We start from the raw sequence: 18,560 nt of genomic DNA, 5'->3' as shown, positions 1-18,560 counted from the left end.
AGAGCACCATTACTACAGCCATTCAACACCAGAAATAGATAGTCTGTTACTGTGTAGAGTGCCCACTTCATGGTCAATGCCTAAAGACCATGCTTCAGTGAGTGTACAACTACATAAATACATGTGAGAACACAGTATAAACCATATTATATTTTACACTAATGGTAAATAAAGCTGACCCTGGTCAGTAAAATAGACTCAGATAATTTAATTTGAAATTTAATTCAAACTACGTAAGATACTGTGGCTTACAAACTATGCTGAGAACTGAATACAAGAATTTTAAAAAGGTGTTTGAATGAACTGCATGAACACTAAGGCAGCCCCTCTTGATGACCTAAGGATTATACATGAGAGAGAGAGTTTCCAGACGCTGGAAATGCTTCCCCTAGGCCCTCCTGTTGTAGGCAGTGCCCTAGCATACCTACAAGCAGGACTCTGCCTCTCTGGGAACACAAGGGTTGCTATAATTTAAAAAAATCTCACTTCAGGTCGCACACTTCAATACAGTGTTACACATATAGCAAATTGTACAGGAAATAAGTGGTAAGTTGAAATTATTCAATTTTATCCTTTTCATTTGCAAAACGGTCCCAAATCAAGAAAATACAGCATATTTACACATAGCTGATATATACAAAGCATTATTGTATTTACACATTTTATGAATACAGACTAATACTTCATTATTGGGGGACAAAACATCCATACTAAAAATACTGAAAATATCTGAATATGAAACAACCATGATTACTATATTAATTGCCAACTGACTATCCTTTTTTATATATCTATATATTTGTGTGTATACACTCTCTCTCACTTTATGTTTGTGTATGGTCAAAAAAAAAAAAGCCTCTTTGCACTTAATTACTGTCTGTGCCTATACACAGTGTATATGTTACACTATTTTGTTCTTTATGCATGCTCAGTCCCATGCTTGTATAAGATAAAATGCATGTTTACCACTGGTCCCTGAAGAAGCACGACACATAAATACATATACACAGACCTGAACTATTTCATGTTTGACACTTAAATGCTAGCTTCAACCAATACTACAGGGACCCAAGGAGTACCGTCTAGCTTTTATCTTCTCTTTGCCCTAAATAAGTATAGTTGATTGAGCTACCACCTCAGTATATGTGCTATGGAATTCTTAAGGATTTGCAGTGCTGAGACTTCGGACAACTAATAATTTACTGATTTGTTTGAAAACCTGTCCTTCCAGCCACCAAATAGCCAACTGTCTTGAATTTTCTTTAATTTTACTTACTGCTTCTCCTTCTATCCTTTTAGCGGCAGGTTTTTCATACATGACAAGCGTAACAGCCATCCTCATCTTCCCTCCCCAGTCTCTTCTCTGGAGCAGGGCAGCCCCTATAGGTTCAGTGGTTCCTAAGGCTACATTTTCTGGACTGCTGATTGTTCTTTTCCCTCCAGCTGGTCCATCTCTTTCTTGAAACAAGGGACCAAAAGCTTAGCACACTAAATTACACATTGGTGATGCGTTAGGAATTGTTCCTATGGTGTCTAGTATCTTACAGGCTCTACACTTAGGTGTATAACTCCAGCAGGGCATAAGAGGAGAGGGAGAAGCAATGGTCTCTGTAAAATTCAGCTTGTTACCTGCAATGATGCCTGTCAGTTCAGCAGAAAGTTATATCCACATTCAGTATTTGGGTAGTGGATTATTCCTGCTTAAGCATACTAGCCTCCTTTGTCACTCCGCAAGACTCTAGTTTGGGTTTTTCTTCTGGCCCCTTTTCCAAATTGTTCAGAATTTTAACTCTAAATTTGCCCACCGACACATCCCTGCAGTCTGAGCTTTAGTACATTGTCTTCACGTTAGGCCTCTTTGTTCTGTCAAGATCATCTATAAAGATACTACTGTGTCAGATCCAGAACAGCCCATTGTAAAAATCTTACTCAATACAGCCTTCTCTTTTAAAAGGGATACTAATAACTACTCTCAAACTGTATTTTATAGACTTTTTTTGTATCTATCTGCCCCATAACAATTCAGCTAGACCACTCTGCCATCATTCTTACCAGCACAGTTGGAAATACCTGGCCAAGTAAACAAAAAATAGTTTGAATTTTAGCATCACCAGAGAATGCCTGCTCTGCTGCAGCCCTCCAATCATTCACAAAGTTGAAAGGGGTCTTAAAGATAAGGGAAGGAACTTTTTATGAATTGGAGGGAGAGAAGCAAAACATTGGAAAAAGAGGATTTTCATGCCCTACCGAATGAAAAATAGTAACGATACACTGAAAATACAACCCAAGCAGCATATTACTCAAATTGTTCACAAAGGAATCACTATAAGACAAGTTACAAGTGGAAGTTCTATTCAGGCATGTTCTACAGTATCTGAAAAAGCATCAAATGGAATTTTTCAACGGTAATTGAATTTATCGAATAACCTCGATATTACTAATATTTTTTAAAAATTGCATGTAACTTTATTACTAACAAAATATAAGACATACAATACGACTGGGGTGTTGCTCAATGCAAATCTACCTTTGGACAAGCAAGATTCCAGATAAGATCAGAATGTAATTCAATTTACGAGTGTTACATTAATGATTTTCAATAATATTTTCTATACATAACTTTGAATATTAAAAATCTGCTTCTCTAATCAATTCCTACCTAATCATGTCTTCCAACAGCTGACTGTTGTGCCAAATCCACTGGAATTAGGTGCAGGAATAACAACCCCTTGTTTCTGCAGTTCACGTAAAACATCTAATATTGAATCCAATTCCACTCGGAATTTCTCCAGTTCTTGATTCTTCTGTTGTGCCAGTCTTCGCCACTTCTCAACCTCATGGGTTTGCCTTGCTTCAGTAATACGTTGTGTTAGTTGGGTTGCCTGCAAATTAGAAGCAAGTCAGCCTTGTGACTTCCTAGTCAAATACTCAGCCAACGCTGCCCCTTTGCAAAAATACACCACTTCATTATGTTTGATGCTCGGTCTCAAAGCCCAATGCTCGCATTAAGTGGAAACGATTTGTTCTGAATATTACAAAAATCATTCTGATAGCAATGAATTCCTTTAAATAGTTGCATTAATGACAAAAGGGTAGAATCCATCACTGACTAATGAGCCTCAGGAGAATTTAACAGCAATTAAAAGTTTTATTATTTAAGACAAAGCTGAGCATATAACAAACCCCTCTATAATAAAAATGAACCTTTTGAATTGCCATTTAAATGTGTTAAAAGAACATTCTGCAAGGAAAACAAACCAAATCTGAATGACATGTTCTGGGCTACTACTGTACTTTTAAAAACCACAAGTTCTATGAACTATCAGAAAATATCCTGTAGTCACAAAGGTCTGAAGCTGCTGCAGACAGAAGTTTGAATTAATTTTGACATGAATCCATAGCATAATCCTCTTAGATTACCCAAAAGAAAAAGTGTCACAAGGTATCAAAATCTCCACACCACTATTAATTGTAATAGATTCTTTAAGGAAAGCTCTATCACTTAAAGGCCATAATTACTGTATTTGTAGTTTGATACTAAGGATAACCTGTTATTTCCTTGTTCAGCAATTAAGTTTTTCTACATTGTTCATTTCATTATCATTCATTTGGGGGACTGCTCAGTGCCCCACTGCAGTTAATTAAAGGTGCAAAACTAGGACAAACAAAACCCAAAGTTTAATACATAACAAGGCTAGTAGCACCAGGAAAGATGAAATTACTACCCCTTTCAGGTAGTTGTAGGGAGCGATAAGGTCTCCCCTCAGCCTCCTTTTCTCCAGTGTAATTGAAGTATGAAATAACCGAATGACAAGGGACTTCCAGAGGTCATGTGGTCCAACGCTCTGCGAAAGCAAGGCCTCCTTAGATCAGGTTGCGAGGAAGTTACGCACCTGATAACACGAGTCATACACAAGTAATCTTAATTACCGCAGCAAGGACATGCTGACTAGGACTGCAACTATGTTCACTTGCATCAGCAGGCACCAAAGACAAAACCATGGCTGTATCAAAGAAGTACTTGCCATCCTGCAGTGTGAGCTAAATGAGCCTGTGCAAATACCATAAAATTACAGTTAAACCAATAAATTGCTCTTGACAAGTAAATGCAGATATATTCTGGTTTACCTTTTGAATTTCTTGCTCTCTTTCTGCATATCTGGTCTCTATATGCTTGATTTTCTTTTCCAGGCACAAAAAATGTTTCATTTCAGGACTCTGGCTCTCCTTAGCCTCTCTCAGTTCTTCCAACAATTTTGTCACCTACAGTTAGAGACAATTGATGAAAATTGTTGTTATTGCATTAAGCAGTGTATAAAACAGATTCATTTCAAAGTGTATTTGTTTTGTTTAATCATTCTATTCAAAAGCTGCAGAAAGGAAGACATTAAAGGGAAATGTCCTTTATTCAAAAGCTTAAACAGGGACTCAGGGACTTAGATTAGGATCTTTCATTTGTAAGAATTGGCCTGAGCATGTGAAAATCTAGTTCTTTTTGATAAATCCAATCCTGTTCATAATATGTTATGAAGTGATTATTCACAGTCAATTTTTATACTTCTAAACGTACTAAAAAATTAATAGAGAATATTATGATTAGATGTTCTTATACAATCCCTTCTCACTCCTTGGATAAAGATCAAATAAAACGTACCAGTGTATTTCTAAGGAATAAATTAAGAAAAGACATGCTGCTAACACACATGATTACAAACCCCCTTTGGTTTAATAACTGCTAGGTCAAATCAACCGTGGCAATGACTGACTTACAACTGATTTCCTAATCCTCCAGAAATTCAGGTAAGTTTTCTTATAAAGCCCTACTAATTTATTCTCATTCTTTGCCTATTTTAAGTAACTTGATATTTCTTCATTTAACATCTTAAGTCTTTTTTGGTCACTTTCTTAATGTGTATAAGTAAACTAAAGTGAAAGCCTTGAAGTCTTAATCATTTATTATAACCCTTAGTTCCCCTTACCCAATATATTTGAGAACTGCTAACCCTCTTCAAGCACTCGGCCATCCCTGGCTCTCTGCTGCTGAATTTAAGTACCTGGAAGCATTGTGTCCTCATAAGATGTTGTCACTCTCACTGAGAAGTGACTCCAAGATGGCTTACTATTATTTCCATTTTTTAACATGGTTTTCTAAAACAATGAGGCCTATGTTACTACATTTTTGCCTGCCCATAGCTCCAGCAGCTTTGAACCTATGGGCCACTTTCAGCCCCATTTGTCAGAGAAGCAGAAGTCTTGGTTGTGTAAGGTCTGTGAAACTAAGTGTCCGCTGCTTGGCTGCAAAGTTGTCCCACTGAAGGGAAGGGCTGATGCATGATCTCAAGTACATAATGAAACACCTGAAACATTCATGAAGGAAAGATATTATGAGGGGAAAAAAGCCCCAGGAGAAAATGGGCTCCATATATTTTGCCAGCAACAGAACTATGTTAAATACAAAGCTGTGCTATGTGGAAGCTGTTATGCAAAAGAAGTATATAATTAATGGAAAACATCCATAAACAGCATTTCTGAAATTAGTATTCAAATAACAAACTTCCAGGGAGCCTCAGAAAAAAATGTTTGCCTTTTTTGAGGTACAACCATTTTAGACAGAGGACTCAATCCTATTACAATGGTAGTGCTTTTTCCCTATCATGACTAATTCTGTTTGCAGGTTTGGTTGCCTTCTTTTTTCAGTTCTACTTATTTAACCATTTAATGCTTAAAATGTATTTCATAAGCAGTGCAGCAGTCATGCTAGAGGGCAAAAGCAAGACTTGACTTTGACATTTCTCTCTGTATAGTCTTGCAATGATTTTTGTAACAAAACATTACATTTTCTTAAATGCCAGCACCTTGATCTTGGCCTGTACCATGTGGGTCAGATAGGACGATCATTCTCTTAACCATCACTGTAATTAATAATCTGTAAAGCAGTCCTAGAAGAAACAAATTAATAACATTTGTCTCATTGTACTCTTGCCCTGTTCTCCCAGGAGGAAGTATTATATATACTGAGATGACTGGAGGGAAACAAGCTTTGTATGGAAAGGCAACATCTATCATTAGATTCATAATATGAACACAAAGTCTCAGCCTTTATTTTGCAAATAGAGAGGTGGTTTAATAGACCTTTTTTTGCCCCCTACAAACCCTCACTTTTCTATAAATACTTCATAACAGAGGTGGAATTTTGCATGGGTAGGATGAATACTGAATAAGTTTAGTGAGATTAAGATTAATGATATTAAGTATGTATTAAACACATACTGATACTTCTCTCATTTCTTCTAAATAAGGGCAACAAACAAGATTAAATGTCTGGAGTTCTCAGTCCCTTACAGAATAGGAGAATTCTTTTTAATAACTCTTGAAGGTTAATTACTGTATTAGCAAAATGAAGTTAAAATTAGCAATCTTCATACATCAAGGAGATGGTGAATTAAGCATAGGCACAATGCTAAGACAGGCTATAACCTCTTCCTGAGCAGGAGATGATTAAAAAAAAAAAATAAAAAAAAATATTGGCAACACTTCAAGGACAACAAAAGCATAGCCAATAGTTCAAAAAGCTTGAGCTAAAAGACAGACAGCATAACATAATATTAACGCCAAAATGAAAACATGAACAAGTGTAACTTTTAGACTATATGTATTAATAGAAGATTAGGTAAAGCCTAGATACTTCTCTCAAAACCCAGTGAATTTCAAAAGAACTATTACAACTAACCTTCTCTTCTTAAGAGAGCTTAAGTTTCACAGATATCAAAGGAAAAAACCAAGAATATAATTGCCTAAGTCAGTTTTATGGCAATGCAGGAGGAGAAAAGGAAGGCTTTATCTGAACAAAGAATTTGGAAGAAATAATAAAATACCCTTTTAATAAAGAAAAAGTCCCGTGGTCTATTTACTACCCATCACAGCTCTCAGGGAAGAGGCTATGAATGCTTGGATTAACCTGCTGATCAATTTTCATATGGATGTCAGACATTTCTAACTAATTAAAATGAATAATAATTAAAAAAAAAAAATCAAAGGAGATCAAAGTTCCACCTTCTGTTCTGTGTAGTTCTCTTGTTCACATTAGAAAAATATCTTGCATTCTCAGGTATAATTGATGTAGAAGCAACTGACAAAGATACTGTTTTCTAAGACTTATTCTACTACATATTATTTGAGGTTTTACAAGGATGAAAGTGAAAACTCTTATTAGAATAAGGTACCCCCAATCCAAATTTAAATATACCTCTTTTTGTAGGAGTTCCTCTCGCATCTGTGAAACTAAAAGGGCTTCCTGATGTCCCTGTTGTTCACCGATTTGTTCTTGGAGATGTTTTATTAATATCTACAAAAAGATTAAAAATAGTTTGTCATTAACATAAATACCCACAACATGAAAACCTATGCAGGAAAAATACACTAAAAATATAATCAGCATTGTAGTACTGGAGGTATATGTGATACATCTATTAACATACTACCTCTAACACGTGTGCATGTGTGCTATTTAACAATCCTCTACGTGGATGGTTAAATAGCACACATGTACATATATAGTATATGAAAACAAGTCTCCATCTTCAAGTTACTTTCCTCAGTTAAAAAAAGTTCTGAAATGATCTGAATGCAATAGATCTTTCTACCTTCATACCGTGTGTAAAACTTCTCCCAAAATTTTAATGCACAAATACAATCACAGGCCCAGGTCCTCATGGGGGACTTCAACCACCCCGATACCTGCTGGAGGAACAATGCTGCACGGCATAAACAATCCAGGAGGTTCTTGGAAAGCCTTGATGACAACTCCCTGACCCAAGTGATAGAGGAGCCAGTGAGGAGAGTGGTCTCCTGGGCCTTAAACTCACAAACCAGGAAGGGTTTGTTGGGGTTGTGAATGTCAACGACAACCTTGGCTGCAGCGACCACGAGATAGTGGAATTCAGGATCTGAGAGGAAGGAGCAGGCTGAAAAGCAAGATCACAACCCTGGACTTCAGGAGAGCAGACCTTGGCCTCTTCAAAGATCTGCTTGAAAGAGTCCAATGGGATGGGGCCCTGGGGGAGAAGAGGGGTCCAAGAAAGCTGGTTGACCTTTGAAGATCACCTTCTCCAAGCTCAAGAGCAGTCCATCCCCACAAGGAGAAAGTCAGGCAAAAATGCCAGGAGGCCTGCATGGATGAACAAGGAACTCCTGGCAAAACTCAAACATAAAAAGGAAGCCTACAGACCGTGGGAGCAAGGACAGGTAACCTGTGAGGAATATAGAGACACTGTCTGAGCATGCAGAGATGTGATTAGGAAAGCCCAAGCCCACCTGGAATTGAGTCTGGTGAGACCGGCAAAGGCAACAAGAAGGGCTTCTGTAAGTACCTAAGTGGCAAACAGGAGACTAGAGAAAATGTGGGCCTGCTGATGCATGGGGCAGGGGCCCTGGAGACCCAGGACATAGAAGAGGCTGAGGTACTGAATGCCTTCTTCACCTCGGTCTTTACTAGCAAGACTGGCCTTCAGGAATCCAAGGCCCCAGAGACTAGGGGGCAAGTCTTGGAATAAGGAAGATACACCCTTGGTGGAAGAGGATCCGGTCAGGAAATACGCAAACTGCACATACGTAAATCCACGGCCCTGACGGGCTGCAACCATGTGTGCCGAGGGCAAATGTCACTCCTACCTTCAAAAAGGGCAAGGAGGAGGACGCAGGGAACTACAGGCTAGTCAGCCTCACCTCAATCCCTGGGAAGGTGATGGAGCAACTAATCCTGGAAACCTGGCAGGCACATGAAGGACAAGAAGGTGATCAGGACTAGTAAGTATGGATTCACAAAGGGGAAGTCATGCTTGACCAACCCGATAACCCTCTATGATGAAATGACTGGCTTGGCAGGTGGGAGAGCAGTGGATATTGCCTACCTGGATTTCAGTAGTAAGGCTTTAACACTGTCTCCTGTAAGATCCTCATAGAGAAGCTGACAAAGTATGGGTTGGATGTGCAGACAGTGAGATGGATTGCAAACTGACTTAAATGCCTGGGCCAGAGGGTGGCAATGAGTGTAACGAAGTCTAGTTGGAGGTCAGTAACTCAGGGGGTGTCGTGTGTAAAACTGTCAGTTCTGGGTCCAATCCTGTTCAACATCTTCATTAATGACCTGGATGATGGCGCAGAATGTACCCTCAGCAAGTTTGCTGATCATGTAAAACTGGGAGGAGTGCCCGATACACAAGAGGGTTGTGCATACATCCAGAGGGTCCTTGACAGGCTGAAGAAATGGGTTGACAGGAACCTCATGAACTTCAACAAAGGGAAGTGCAAAGTCCTGCTCCTGGGGAGGAACAACGCCAGGCACCAGCCTATGCTGGGGGCCACCCAGCTGGAAAGCAGCTTTGCAGAAAAGAGCCTGGGGTGTCCTGGTGGACACCAAGTTGAACAAAAGGCTAACAGTATCCTGGGCTGCATTAGTATCAATGTTGCCAGCTGGTTGAGGAAGGTGGTCCTTCCCCTCTACTCAGCTCTCGTGAGGCCACATTCTGGGTTCCCCACTGCAAGAGACATGGAGCTACTGGAGAGAGTCTGCAAAGGGCCACTAAGATGATGAAGGGACTGGAGCATCTCTTATATGAGGAAAGGCTGAGAGAGCTGGACTGTTCAGCCTGGAGAAGAGAAGGCTCGGGGGGATCTCGTCAATGTTTACAAACATCTGAAGAGAGGATGCGAAGCCAACAGAGCCAGGCTCTTTCCAGTGGTATCCAGCGACAGGAGAAGCAGCAAAGGGCACAAACTAAAATATGGGAGGTTCTGTGTGAGCATAAGGAAAACTTCTTTACTGTGAGGGTGTCCAAGCACTTGTTTGGGTCTCTAAGCCCAGAGGGGTTGTGGACTCTTCCTCCTTGGAGATATTCAAAAACCATCTGGACATGGTCCTGAGCAAGTGGCTCTAGATGACCCTGTTTGAGCAGGGGGGTTGGACAAGATTCTGTGATTCTGCGAACACAGTGGCACAGGCCCATTTTAAAACAATAGATCCTACTTCACAGAAAGATACAATTTACAGTAATATAGAAGGAAATAACTTTAACAGATACCTATATGTAATGAATGTATGTACTATATCTTACCTCTTGTGTTGAAATTCTTCTGTTTAGTTCAGCTACTTTAGAAGTAGAATGCTCCTTTGCATGCTGGCAAAGAATCTTCTCAATTTCTCTCTCATGGGAAGCTTTCAGAGATGCAATGCATTCTGCTGTGTCTTCCTGTATCCTGAACAGAGTGAGAGGAAAATAAGATGTAGTAAAGCAGCTACAGACAGTTCTTCAAAAATGTGGCAAAGTTTCTCACTTGAACATATAAAATATCAAAAATGTTAGAGGTGGCATATCTTTGAAACTTCATAACAAAACCGTGCAAGACAGCACCACCATTACTTCTCCTGCTCTGGAGGGATGACAGGGTAGGAAGCCTGCAATGCTGGACATGTGCCTCCTTTAACTAGAGGCAGCTAGAATACAGAAAACTCAGCCAATCATCTTTTTTGGCTCCTCTGATTAAAAAAAAAAAGGAGAGAAAATAGGTGCTTTTAAATCATAATGCATCTGTCCTATTTCAGGTATCTATTTTAGAACAGAATGTGTTGCAATCTAAATATGCCAATTTCCTCTACTTTAACTATGAAGAGATCTAAGGGAGACTAGGTGAAGTGTGAAGTTTCTGCAGTTGGTCAAGTAAATCCCACTGAAAGCATACCCCAGTTTGAAGGAAAGTACCTGTACCACATCTTAATGCTATACAACACAAAGCATCTAAGATGCAACAATTAAGACTGAGATCTTTTTACTCAAAACCATGATGAACTGTAGTATTAATAAGAAGCATCAATATAGGTTTGCTTGTAGAAAGAATTGTGATAGTGCACTGCTCTAAAAAAAAAAAAAAAAACCAAACCAAACCAAAACACAAACACCCACAACAAAACCCAAACCCAGCAAAAAAAAAACCCACCCCAAACCAAAAACAAACAGTAAAAATGAAATTTACAGAGAACATTGGCCAGGTATAAGCCAGCTTCACTCATGGCTGACATGTTAATGTGTCACTTCAATCCTGTATCAGCCAACACTGTAACAAGGTTTTTAAATGAACATGTCGAGCATTTACCTTCGTACGTTATTTTCAGAACAAGCCAGTGTTGCTTGAGACTTCACCCTCTGCTGGTTCATTTCTAGAGACAATCTTTCTAGCTCCTCCTTCAGCTGTGCGTTTTCTTGCAGAACTTCCGAGAGATTAGAATCAGAAAAGGTATGTGGTTGGTATATTCTGTCATTGTTGAAAATGCTTAGAAAGGGTTCACTGTTGTTGGAATTCCTTTTATCTGTTGCTGAGGTATTCTTTTTCAAGATCTCTGTAGAGCTTCCCTTATTATTGGTTTTATTTCTCAAATTATTATCAGACAACATCGCCATCCTTTCTTTTTGAAGTTTCTCTACAGTTTTTGTAAGGTCTTGTATTTCTCTATTTTTGGTGACTAGTTCTTCATTTAGTTTTAACAGTCTGTCTTTTGTGTTACCTTGTTTCATTGGAGAGTCTGTGGACTCTAAGTCTTTATTATCCTTTTTACCTCTGAGTTTTAATTGGGAATTTTGACTTTTAAGGTTTTCAATTTCTGTCTGGAGGTTTTTAACAGTGATCTGATGGGTCTTCTTTAGATTCTGAAGCTCCTGTTCAAGTTCTGTAGAACTGGCTTTATCACCATTCAGTTTTGGTGATTCACTCATAAATTTGTAGGCAAGTAGTTGCTCAAGCTCTACAAGTCTTTGCTCATACTGTATCTGAGGGAGGGGAGTAGGAGGAGGGGAAGAAAAAGTAGTTTTCTCAAGTGTACTTTTATTATTAGCTGTTCCTATTATTCTTTGAAGTTACTGCACACCTGAAGCAAGATTTCACAAGACAGGATACACATCAGTATTACTAACAATGCTACTCAATCAGTTCAGAAATTAGCGAGTGAAAAAATTATGTGAAGCAGACTTAAGTCTGCTATAAAACATAATTACTCAAAACATTTACTGCAAAGTAATCCTCTACTCAAAATGAATGGAGTTAACTACAGGAAAGAAAATTAAATTGACAAGAAACTATTTCATTTTTATATAATTGAGTTCTCTTCAAAAGTAACATTTTAATATAGCAGGAATTCTTTAATTTTTAAAAAATGTCATTATGTATTTGCCCTGTGTCAGTTTGCAAACATTTGCAAACTGTCACATGCCTCAGAATTGTACTTCACATTTTTAAAAACATCTTAAATTTTAACAGGACAGATTTTTATTTTTATTTATTTATAAGTATCAATATAGAAGTATGAATTCAGAGGGACAAAGAATCTTTCTTCCTAATGAGCTGAGGAAAACCTAACCCTTCTTAATAGCCTGGATAGCCTCTGAGGAAAGCACGATGAGTTATTCACATGGAGAAAAGGAGGAACAACTGGCCAGGGCTTTCCTTTCCTGCTCATTAAGCACCTGTGCAGTTCACCTTTTCCTTGAAGTAAAATGCCAGACTTCCATGCTTCCTAAGACTTGCATTAAGACTCACTATCATGTATTTTTTGGATAGAACGTTTAGAGTTCCCAGACATTCCCCACAGAAATGCTCGGTCAGCAGACCTTTGAAACCACAGCCTTGGGTACAGCAAGGAATTAGGTGAGCAGCTACTCTGACCCACAGGATGAAACCCACTTTTCCTAATTGTAAGAATTAAATTATTATGGCTCAAGAACTTGTCCTCTCAGTTTCAGTACTACTCTAACAATTTCAATGCTCTTTTTATCTTAGGTGCTGAAGCTACTGAAATTCTGGCTATAAATCCTTCAAATATTTTTTCCCTTGAATGTGGTCTTTGCCTTCAGTTTTCACCACTACTCTGTGTTAGTCCCCAGTAACCTTGTGACTGTTACTTGTGGCATAGACTACTCAACAAGCCTCCAACTTTTACCTTTATTTTTTGAAATTGTTGTTCCATGGCACGGAGACTTTTTTTAGCTTCATCATCTTTACCTTCAAGTTCTGTTTCTAACTTTTTTATTCTTCTCTCCAAAAAATCAACTGTGTTTGTTTTAGCTGAAAGATCATTAGTTTTCTCAGCAGCAGCAGCAGCATAAATCAAAGCAGGCAAAGAATTTGGATACCTTCTTTTTAGAATTCCTTCCATTTCTCTGATCTATCAAAAAGAAAATTAAGTCAGAAGTCAAAAAGAATAAAGTTCTAATGAAAAGTGAACTGAAATAAGTGACAGAATGTTAACAAATGTCATCCACTTAAGCTGGGTGAAGAATGAAAACTAGAGATGCATATGTTGAGAATTTTAAAAAATTGTTTACATTTATGTTATTGTTTACAGAAAAGCAAGGCTCATCATCTCTTACTGATTGACTTATACATCATCTTAAACAAATACTGCTCTGGTCTTCAGATTGTCTTATGTCAAATGGACCTTTTATTTACTTTCTTAGCACTTAGGTGTATAAGGCTCTTAATGGTGTTAAAGTATTTGCTTTTTTTCTGTACTTGCATTCATGTTCTACTTTTCCAACTGTTACAGAGATATTTCATAATGGTATTGAAATTATTCTCCCAATAACAGATTATATTGCAGACTCCAAAATAAAAGGCATAAAATAGTCGAACACCTTGCACGCAAGACTAATAACAAGCCCCTCTTATCTACAGATAAGATATTCTTTGCATTAGGATACTGCAGAGGCTCTTTCCCATTTGTCCCAAATCCCTACCAAATGCAGCTGCCATGTCCTAAAATTCAGAAAGGCCCACTTCCACCTGACTTTTCCTCAGTAGAAACATGGATTTTAAAGTCTCTACTCCCCCAGTTTTCATGAATCTTTTACGAATCCAAGTAAAATTTAAACCCCTACTCTTGAATCAACTTAGCTGAAATTGGTCATAATGTTAAGGGATTACTGAACATAGACAGAAGGAGTCTTACAAGATAAACAGCAAGCTTGTGTGTGCTTTTGCCCTCTTGCCCCTTTCCAAGAAACTCTAAACAGTATTTTAACATTAAAGGATTTTAAAAGGGATATCAGTAAATAGCTTAGTAGAACATAGTAGCAGAAGAGTCCTTTGTAAGTAAATAATTGCAGCTTTTTGTGTTAAGAGTGTTCCATAGCACAAGTTACTTTATCCTAGGGCTTCATTCAATGCTTTATCCTTATGAAAGGGCTGGTAAGTGTTTTCAGAGACCTTATCTGAAGTAAAGGTTAAAAGAAACACAGTTCTATTATTGCATACTTGTCGCTCAAGATCCTGAATTCTTTTAGCATCTGCTGCTCTGTCTCGCAAACGTTTCTTCTGTTGCACACACTGATCTCCAGGTTCAGTTCTGAGCTTCTCAACCTATCCGATTTATGAAAAAATAAATTGAAATATATTCAGAGACATTGTTTTGTAGTACAAAAGCAAGCATTTCAAACACACACAATATAATGGAAATTCTGCAACTTAAAACCTGTTAATAGTAATTTCTGTACTAACTGATTCTTCAGGTTCTTAAACTAAGTTACAGCTTCTTCAAGCCCCTTAAGATCAAAGGAGCTGAAACTAGCTATGGAAATCTAGAAGAGAACTTCAGCTCTGGGACATTCTTGTCTTCAGACCAGTAAATCTGCTTCTTTCTCCCATACTTCCAGTATGCAGGTTTGGTTAATAAGCTATAATGGAAAGTACTACAGTGCATTACATGAATTCAGAGTGAGTTAAGGAAATAGTTTGTGATTTGCAAGGCTATGCTCCATGATAAGATACAGAAACAGCCAAAAAGCAGCATTATGTTGTGCCTAAATAAAAGCTGACTCCCAGGATGAGGGGAAGGAACTGGATAGCTAACACTCCTGCACTCCTATAAAGTCTGGTCACAAAGACTCAAAGCTTTAATCGAAAATTGAACTTCTTACCTTTATCAGCCACTACAATCACTGTACAGAAAGAGATATTACACCTTGTATATTTGGAAGTATTCCTATCTTGATTTCTCTCTCACATTGGCAATGTTAGCATAAGTAATGCTTTTGTGCCAGCATAGTTTGACTAATTTGATTGTTTCTATGAAGTCAAAGCTCTTCATTGTTTTTAAATACCAGTCCATCCTGGAGAAAATGCAATTAAAAATATTTTCTTTCACAGCAATATGTTGATCAAAGTTTGATATAGTGGTGTTTAAGGGATCTCCTTCCCTGGCTGCTCCTTCAGAAGCACCTCCTTTCATCTGTGATCTCTCTAATAAAACACCATGAAAAAATTCCAAGATCACTTATATTTTATCACTGGTAAAATTCTTTATTTCTGTGAATCCTAAGTTAAATCTACTGACAAGTAGGCAATGCAAATCTCAGAACTATTCAAGATTCATGTATTAGTTTTGCTTGCTTTATATTTCAAGTGTTTTGGCTTTTTCTTCCCTACTAAAGCAACCAGAGAATTTTTCTAAGAAAGAATTTAGAACCGGTACTTAAGAGAAAAAAATAGGTGTTGCCTATGCCACCATGGAGTAAAAAGGAGGAAAAGAGAATGAAAAGAGGGATGTTCCAAGCTGTTAATGTAACAATGTACTTCCTTTTCTTAGTCAATAAATTTGCAGGTTTTAAGGAAACACATTACTTCCGTTTCCAGAAGCATCATCAAGAGGTCCAACAGAAGCAAAACCAGGTTTTGAGCATTCTGCACTTGACACTCTCACTGCATATGCAGTAATATCAATTTTGCATATAAAAACTCCACATTTGATTTAAAGGTTATGAAGGGTTTACATGTTTTTTCTTGAAAAAAAAATGGGATTATTACGAAGGACAGAATTACATTATACTCATCACTAGAAAAGAAAAAATTTTAAGTTCCAACTTATTAGATAAAGCTAGACATTATCACCTCTAGTTTTAGTTTCTTAATTTCTTCTCTTGCATCTTTAAGACGGGCTGCATCTTTATCCAGAAGATCTTGATTTTCTGCATACCACTGAAGTCTTCTTTTTAAATGAGCAATTTCCTGTTTGTATGATTCTTCCATAACTTTAAATTCATAAGACTTCTCACCTGCAAGAATAAAACATCCTTAGTATTGTTTTATTAGTAATTATGTATTGAAGAAGTAATCAGTCAACACTATCCTCCTCAGCACATCTCATACATTTACTTTTTTGACAATCCTGTTACTGCAGTGAAGTTTTAAAACCAGACCCTAATTAGGATTTTAAATGCAACAGTATTTGAAAAAAAACTTTTTTTCTCTCATACCTAGTAGTACTCAATGGTTCAAAGTTTACCATGGAAAGTATTTAAAACAGAATCCCAGAGGGATCTATTCTTGATCACATTCTAGTAAACAAATTTTCAGTAACAACATGGATGACAATATAGAATATATGCTTAGATATGTATTGACCATACTCCTCCCATTTAGGGATCAAGCATTTTGAGAAGAGACATGGAGCTAAGTATTACAGCTCTTAGGATTTGTGATGCCTGATATTGGAAGTTAGAGAGTCCAATTTCTGGCCCTCTCATTAAGAAAGCTAAAGTCAAACTGGAAAGAGTTCTGATAAGAATGTTGAAAAAAAGTCACAAGGCATAAATTATAGATAAAAAATGGGCAAGATCTAAATAAATGGAATTGTCTATTTTCCATGCCCAGTGGAAGATGGGCAAGAAATCAAACTTGATGGGCAATAAGAGAGAGTTGGCTGGATACAAGAAAAGGCTTTCTAATACAGTACCAAAGGTACTGTAGGGTGTCCTTCACTGTATGCTTTTATTAGAAGTTTAGACAATATTTGGAAATGGGCTAGATGCATTTGACTAAGTAATATTTTAATAAGAAACAAGTGTTAGTTACATATTTATTTGGCAAAGCACTGAGTAGGCAAAATTATTCAACAAAATGAAGGTGCTTTACCTGATGTGGATGCAATCTGGACTTTTGCTAAATCTCTCTCCTTCTTTGCTTGTCCCAAGTCTACCTCAAGAGCTTGCTTATCTTGTTTGAGACGTCTTATCTCTTCTTGTAATTTAGTTTCTTCTTTCTGAGTTTTAGAGAAAACAGTAAGACAAGAAAAACTAAACATGCATTGTCATACAAAAAACCTGAACATACTTTTTCACCATAAAATGATTAAATCACAATAGTCGCGTCAGACCACAGCAGCAATGAGGTTTTCTAGTTTTGGTATTATTCTCAGGCCTTGCTATAGCAGAGCATGGGAAAACTTAAGCTAAACATAAAAAAAAAAAAATTTTTTTTTTAATAAGTCTTACATAACTGTCTTAGAAGTAGAAAACATCTGCCTTTTGAGAGGGTCAGTAAAGAAAATGGCTTTACTTATTTCTAAGACTTAAGACTGTAGCTTAAATGGACAGATGCATTATCCAACAGTTCATCTTACTACATTCTATTTCTCAGCATTTTCTGCATGCACTCTGTTCTGTTTGTATATGTGTGATCACTAGCAAACTTCACGACTAAGTAGGATGAAAGGTCTCAGTGCCAGTGCCACATCTGGAGATGGAGGTCCTTGGTCCTATGGACCCACAGGTACAGGAAGCAGCAAGCGGGGGACTGAGATTTTGGGGCCAGCATGTGCACATATGTGTTACTGCTAGCAAACTCCCATCCTGTTCTGCTGAACATGATCAGGCCATATGCGCTCCTTGTGTTTCCAACAGTATTGATTGTATTTCTGTGGTGTGAGCAAAGGCACTGCTGTCTGTGTTATCTGTGTGCCTGACCATGTTACTGCTGTCTGTGTGTCTCTCTCCATCTTTGGATCTTGTGTTCAGTCTCATTACAGGCTGGACCTAAGGACAGGGAAGTGTGGCAGCAGCACCTATGAGGTTGGAACTAGGGGAGCCCCTGGAGTCTTAAGAGCTCAGTCAGCTCTATCAGACCAGGAACGCCTCTGCTGGTCCTGAAGCTCACTGGATCCAGATCCTCTTATCACCTACCTAACCAGTTGTGGTTTGTTTGTTTGTTGGTTTTTTAAAAAAACAAACAAAAATGGAGGAAGCAGCTTTTAATTTCTGGTCTAACTATCAAAGGAAGTGTGTACCAGAATAGTCCCCCCACTTGCAGTAAGCAAAGCACCAGAAGTTCCTGAAAACCTTTAATTTTAACATGAAGCTTACTAAACATCCTCCCTCAAAACCACAAGCATCTGTAGGACTACAAAAAATGTTACATGAGTGAGTAACAAAAGATTCTTTTCACTCTGATGTTCTTTCCTAGAACTTACTTGGTACAGAGCAGGGATAAACATTCTTCTGGATTTGTCTTACATGGGAAAGCTATAGAGGTATCACTACTTTCTGCAAGCTCTCACAAGATATTTCAGACTTGCCAGTAAACATGGCAGCAATGCACTTCTTTCAGTGAATCTATGTCTCATGGAATTACTTCTGGAAGTTCATTTGATGAGACATTTGTGATATACAAGTGTGGCAAATAATTATCACTGTAGAAGAGTAGCATGCTCCACTACTTAATTTACATTATTAGTCTACAATATG

At 37.8% G+C, this 18,560-nt stretch overlaps 1 protein-coding gene across 7 annotated transcripts in view; it reads right to left on the bottom strand.

The window, feature by feature from the left end:
- Positions 1–203: 203 nt before the first annotated feature.
- Positions 204–18,560, bottom strand: part of CEP162 (centrosomal protein 162) — a 49,257-nt gene continuing 30,900 nt past the window's right edge. For 6 of the 7 annotated variants that reach the window (XM_030039308.1, XM_030039292.2, XM_030039322.2 and 3 more), the window contains 9 exons: positions 16,954–17,080; positions 15,931–16,094; positions 14,299–14,403; positions 12,986–13,210; positions 11,149–11,819; positions 10,113–10,254; positions 7,247–7,345; positions 4,129–4,263; positions 204–2,882 (listed from right to left, as the gene is read on the bottom strand). In XM_030039308.1, coding sequence (XP_029895168.1) covers positions 2,664–2,882; positions 4,129–4,263; positions 7,247–7,345; positions 10,113–10,254; positions 11,149–11,819; positions 12,986–13,210; positions 14,299–14,403; positions 15,931–16,094; positions 16,954–17,080 — 1,887 coding nt within the window. In that variant the 3' untranslated portion in view covers positions 204–2,663. The remainder of the gene's footprint in view (positions 2,883–4,128; positions 4,264–7,246; positions 7,346–10,112; positions 10,255–11,148; positions 11,820–12,985; positions 13,211–14,298; positions 14,404–15,930; positions 16,095–16,953; positions 17,081–18,560) is intronic. The other variant, XM_030039312.2, reaches the window with a different exon arrangement.

This window comes from Aquila chrysaetos, chromosome 2 (assembly GCF_900496995.4).
Source record: "Aquila chrysaetos chrysaetos chromosome 2, bAquChr1.4, whole genome shotgun sequence".
NCBI lineage: Eukaryota > Metazoa > Chordata > Aves > Accipitriformes > Accipitridae > Aquila > Aquila chrysaetos.
This window is presented reverse-complemented; position numbering and strand designations above follow the sequence as displayed.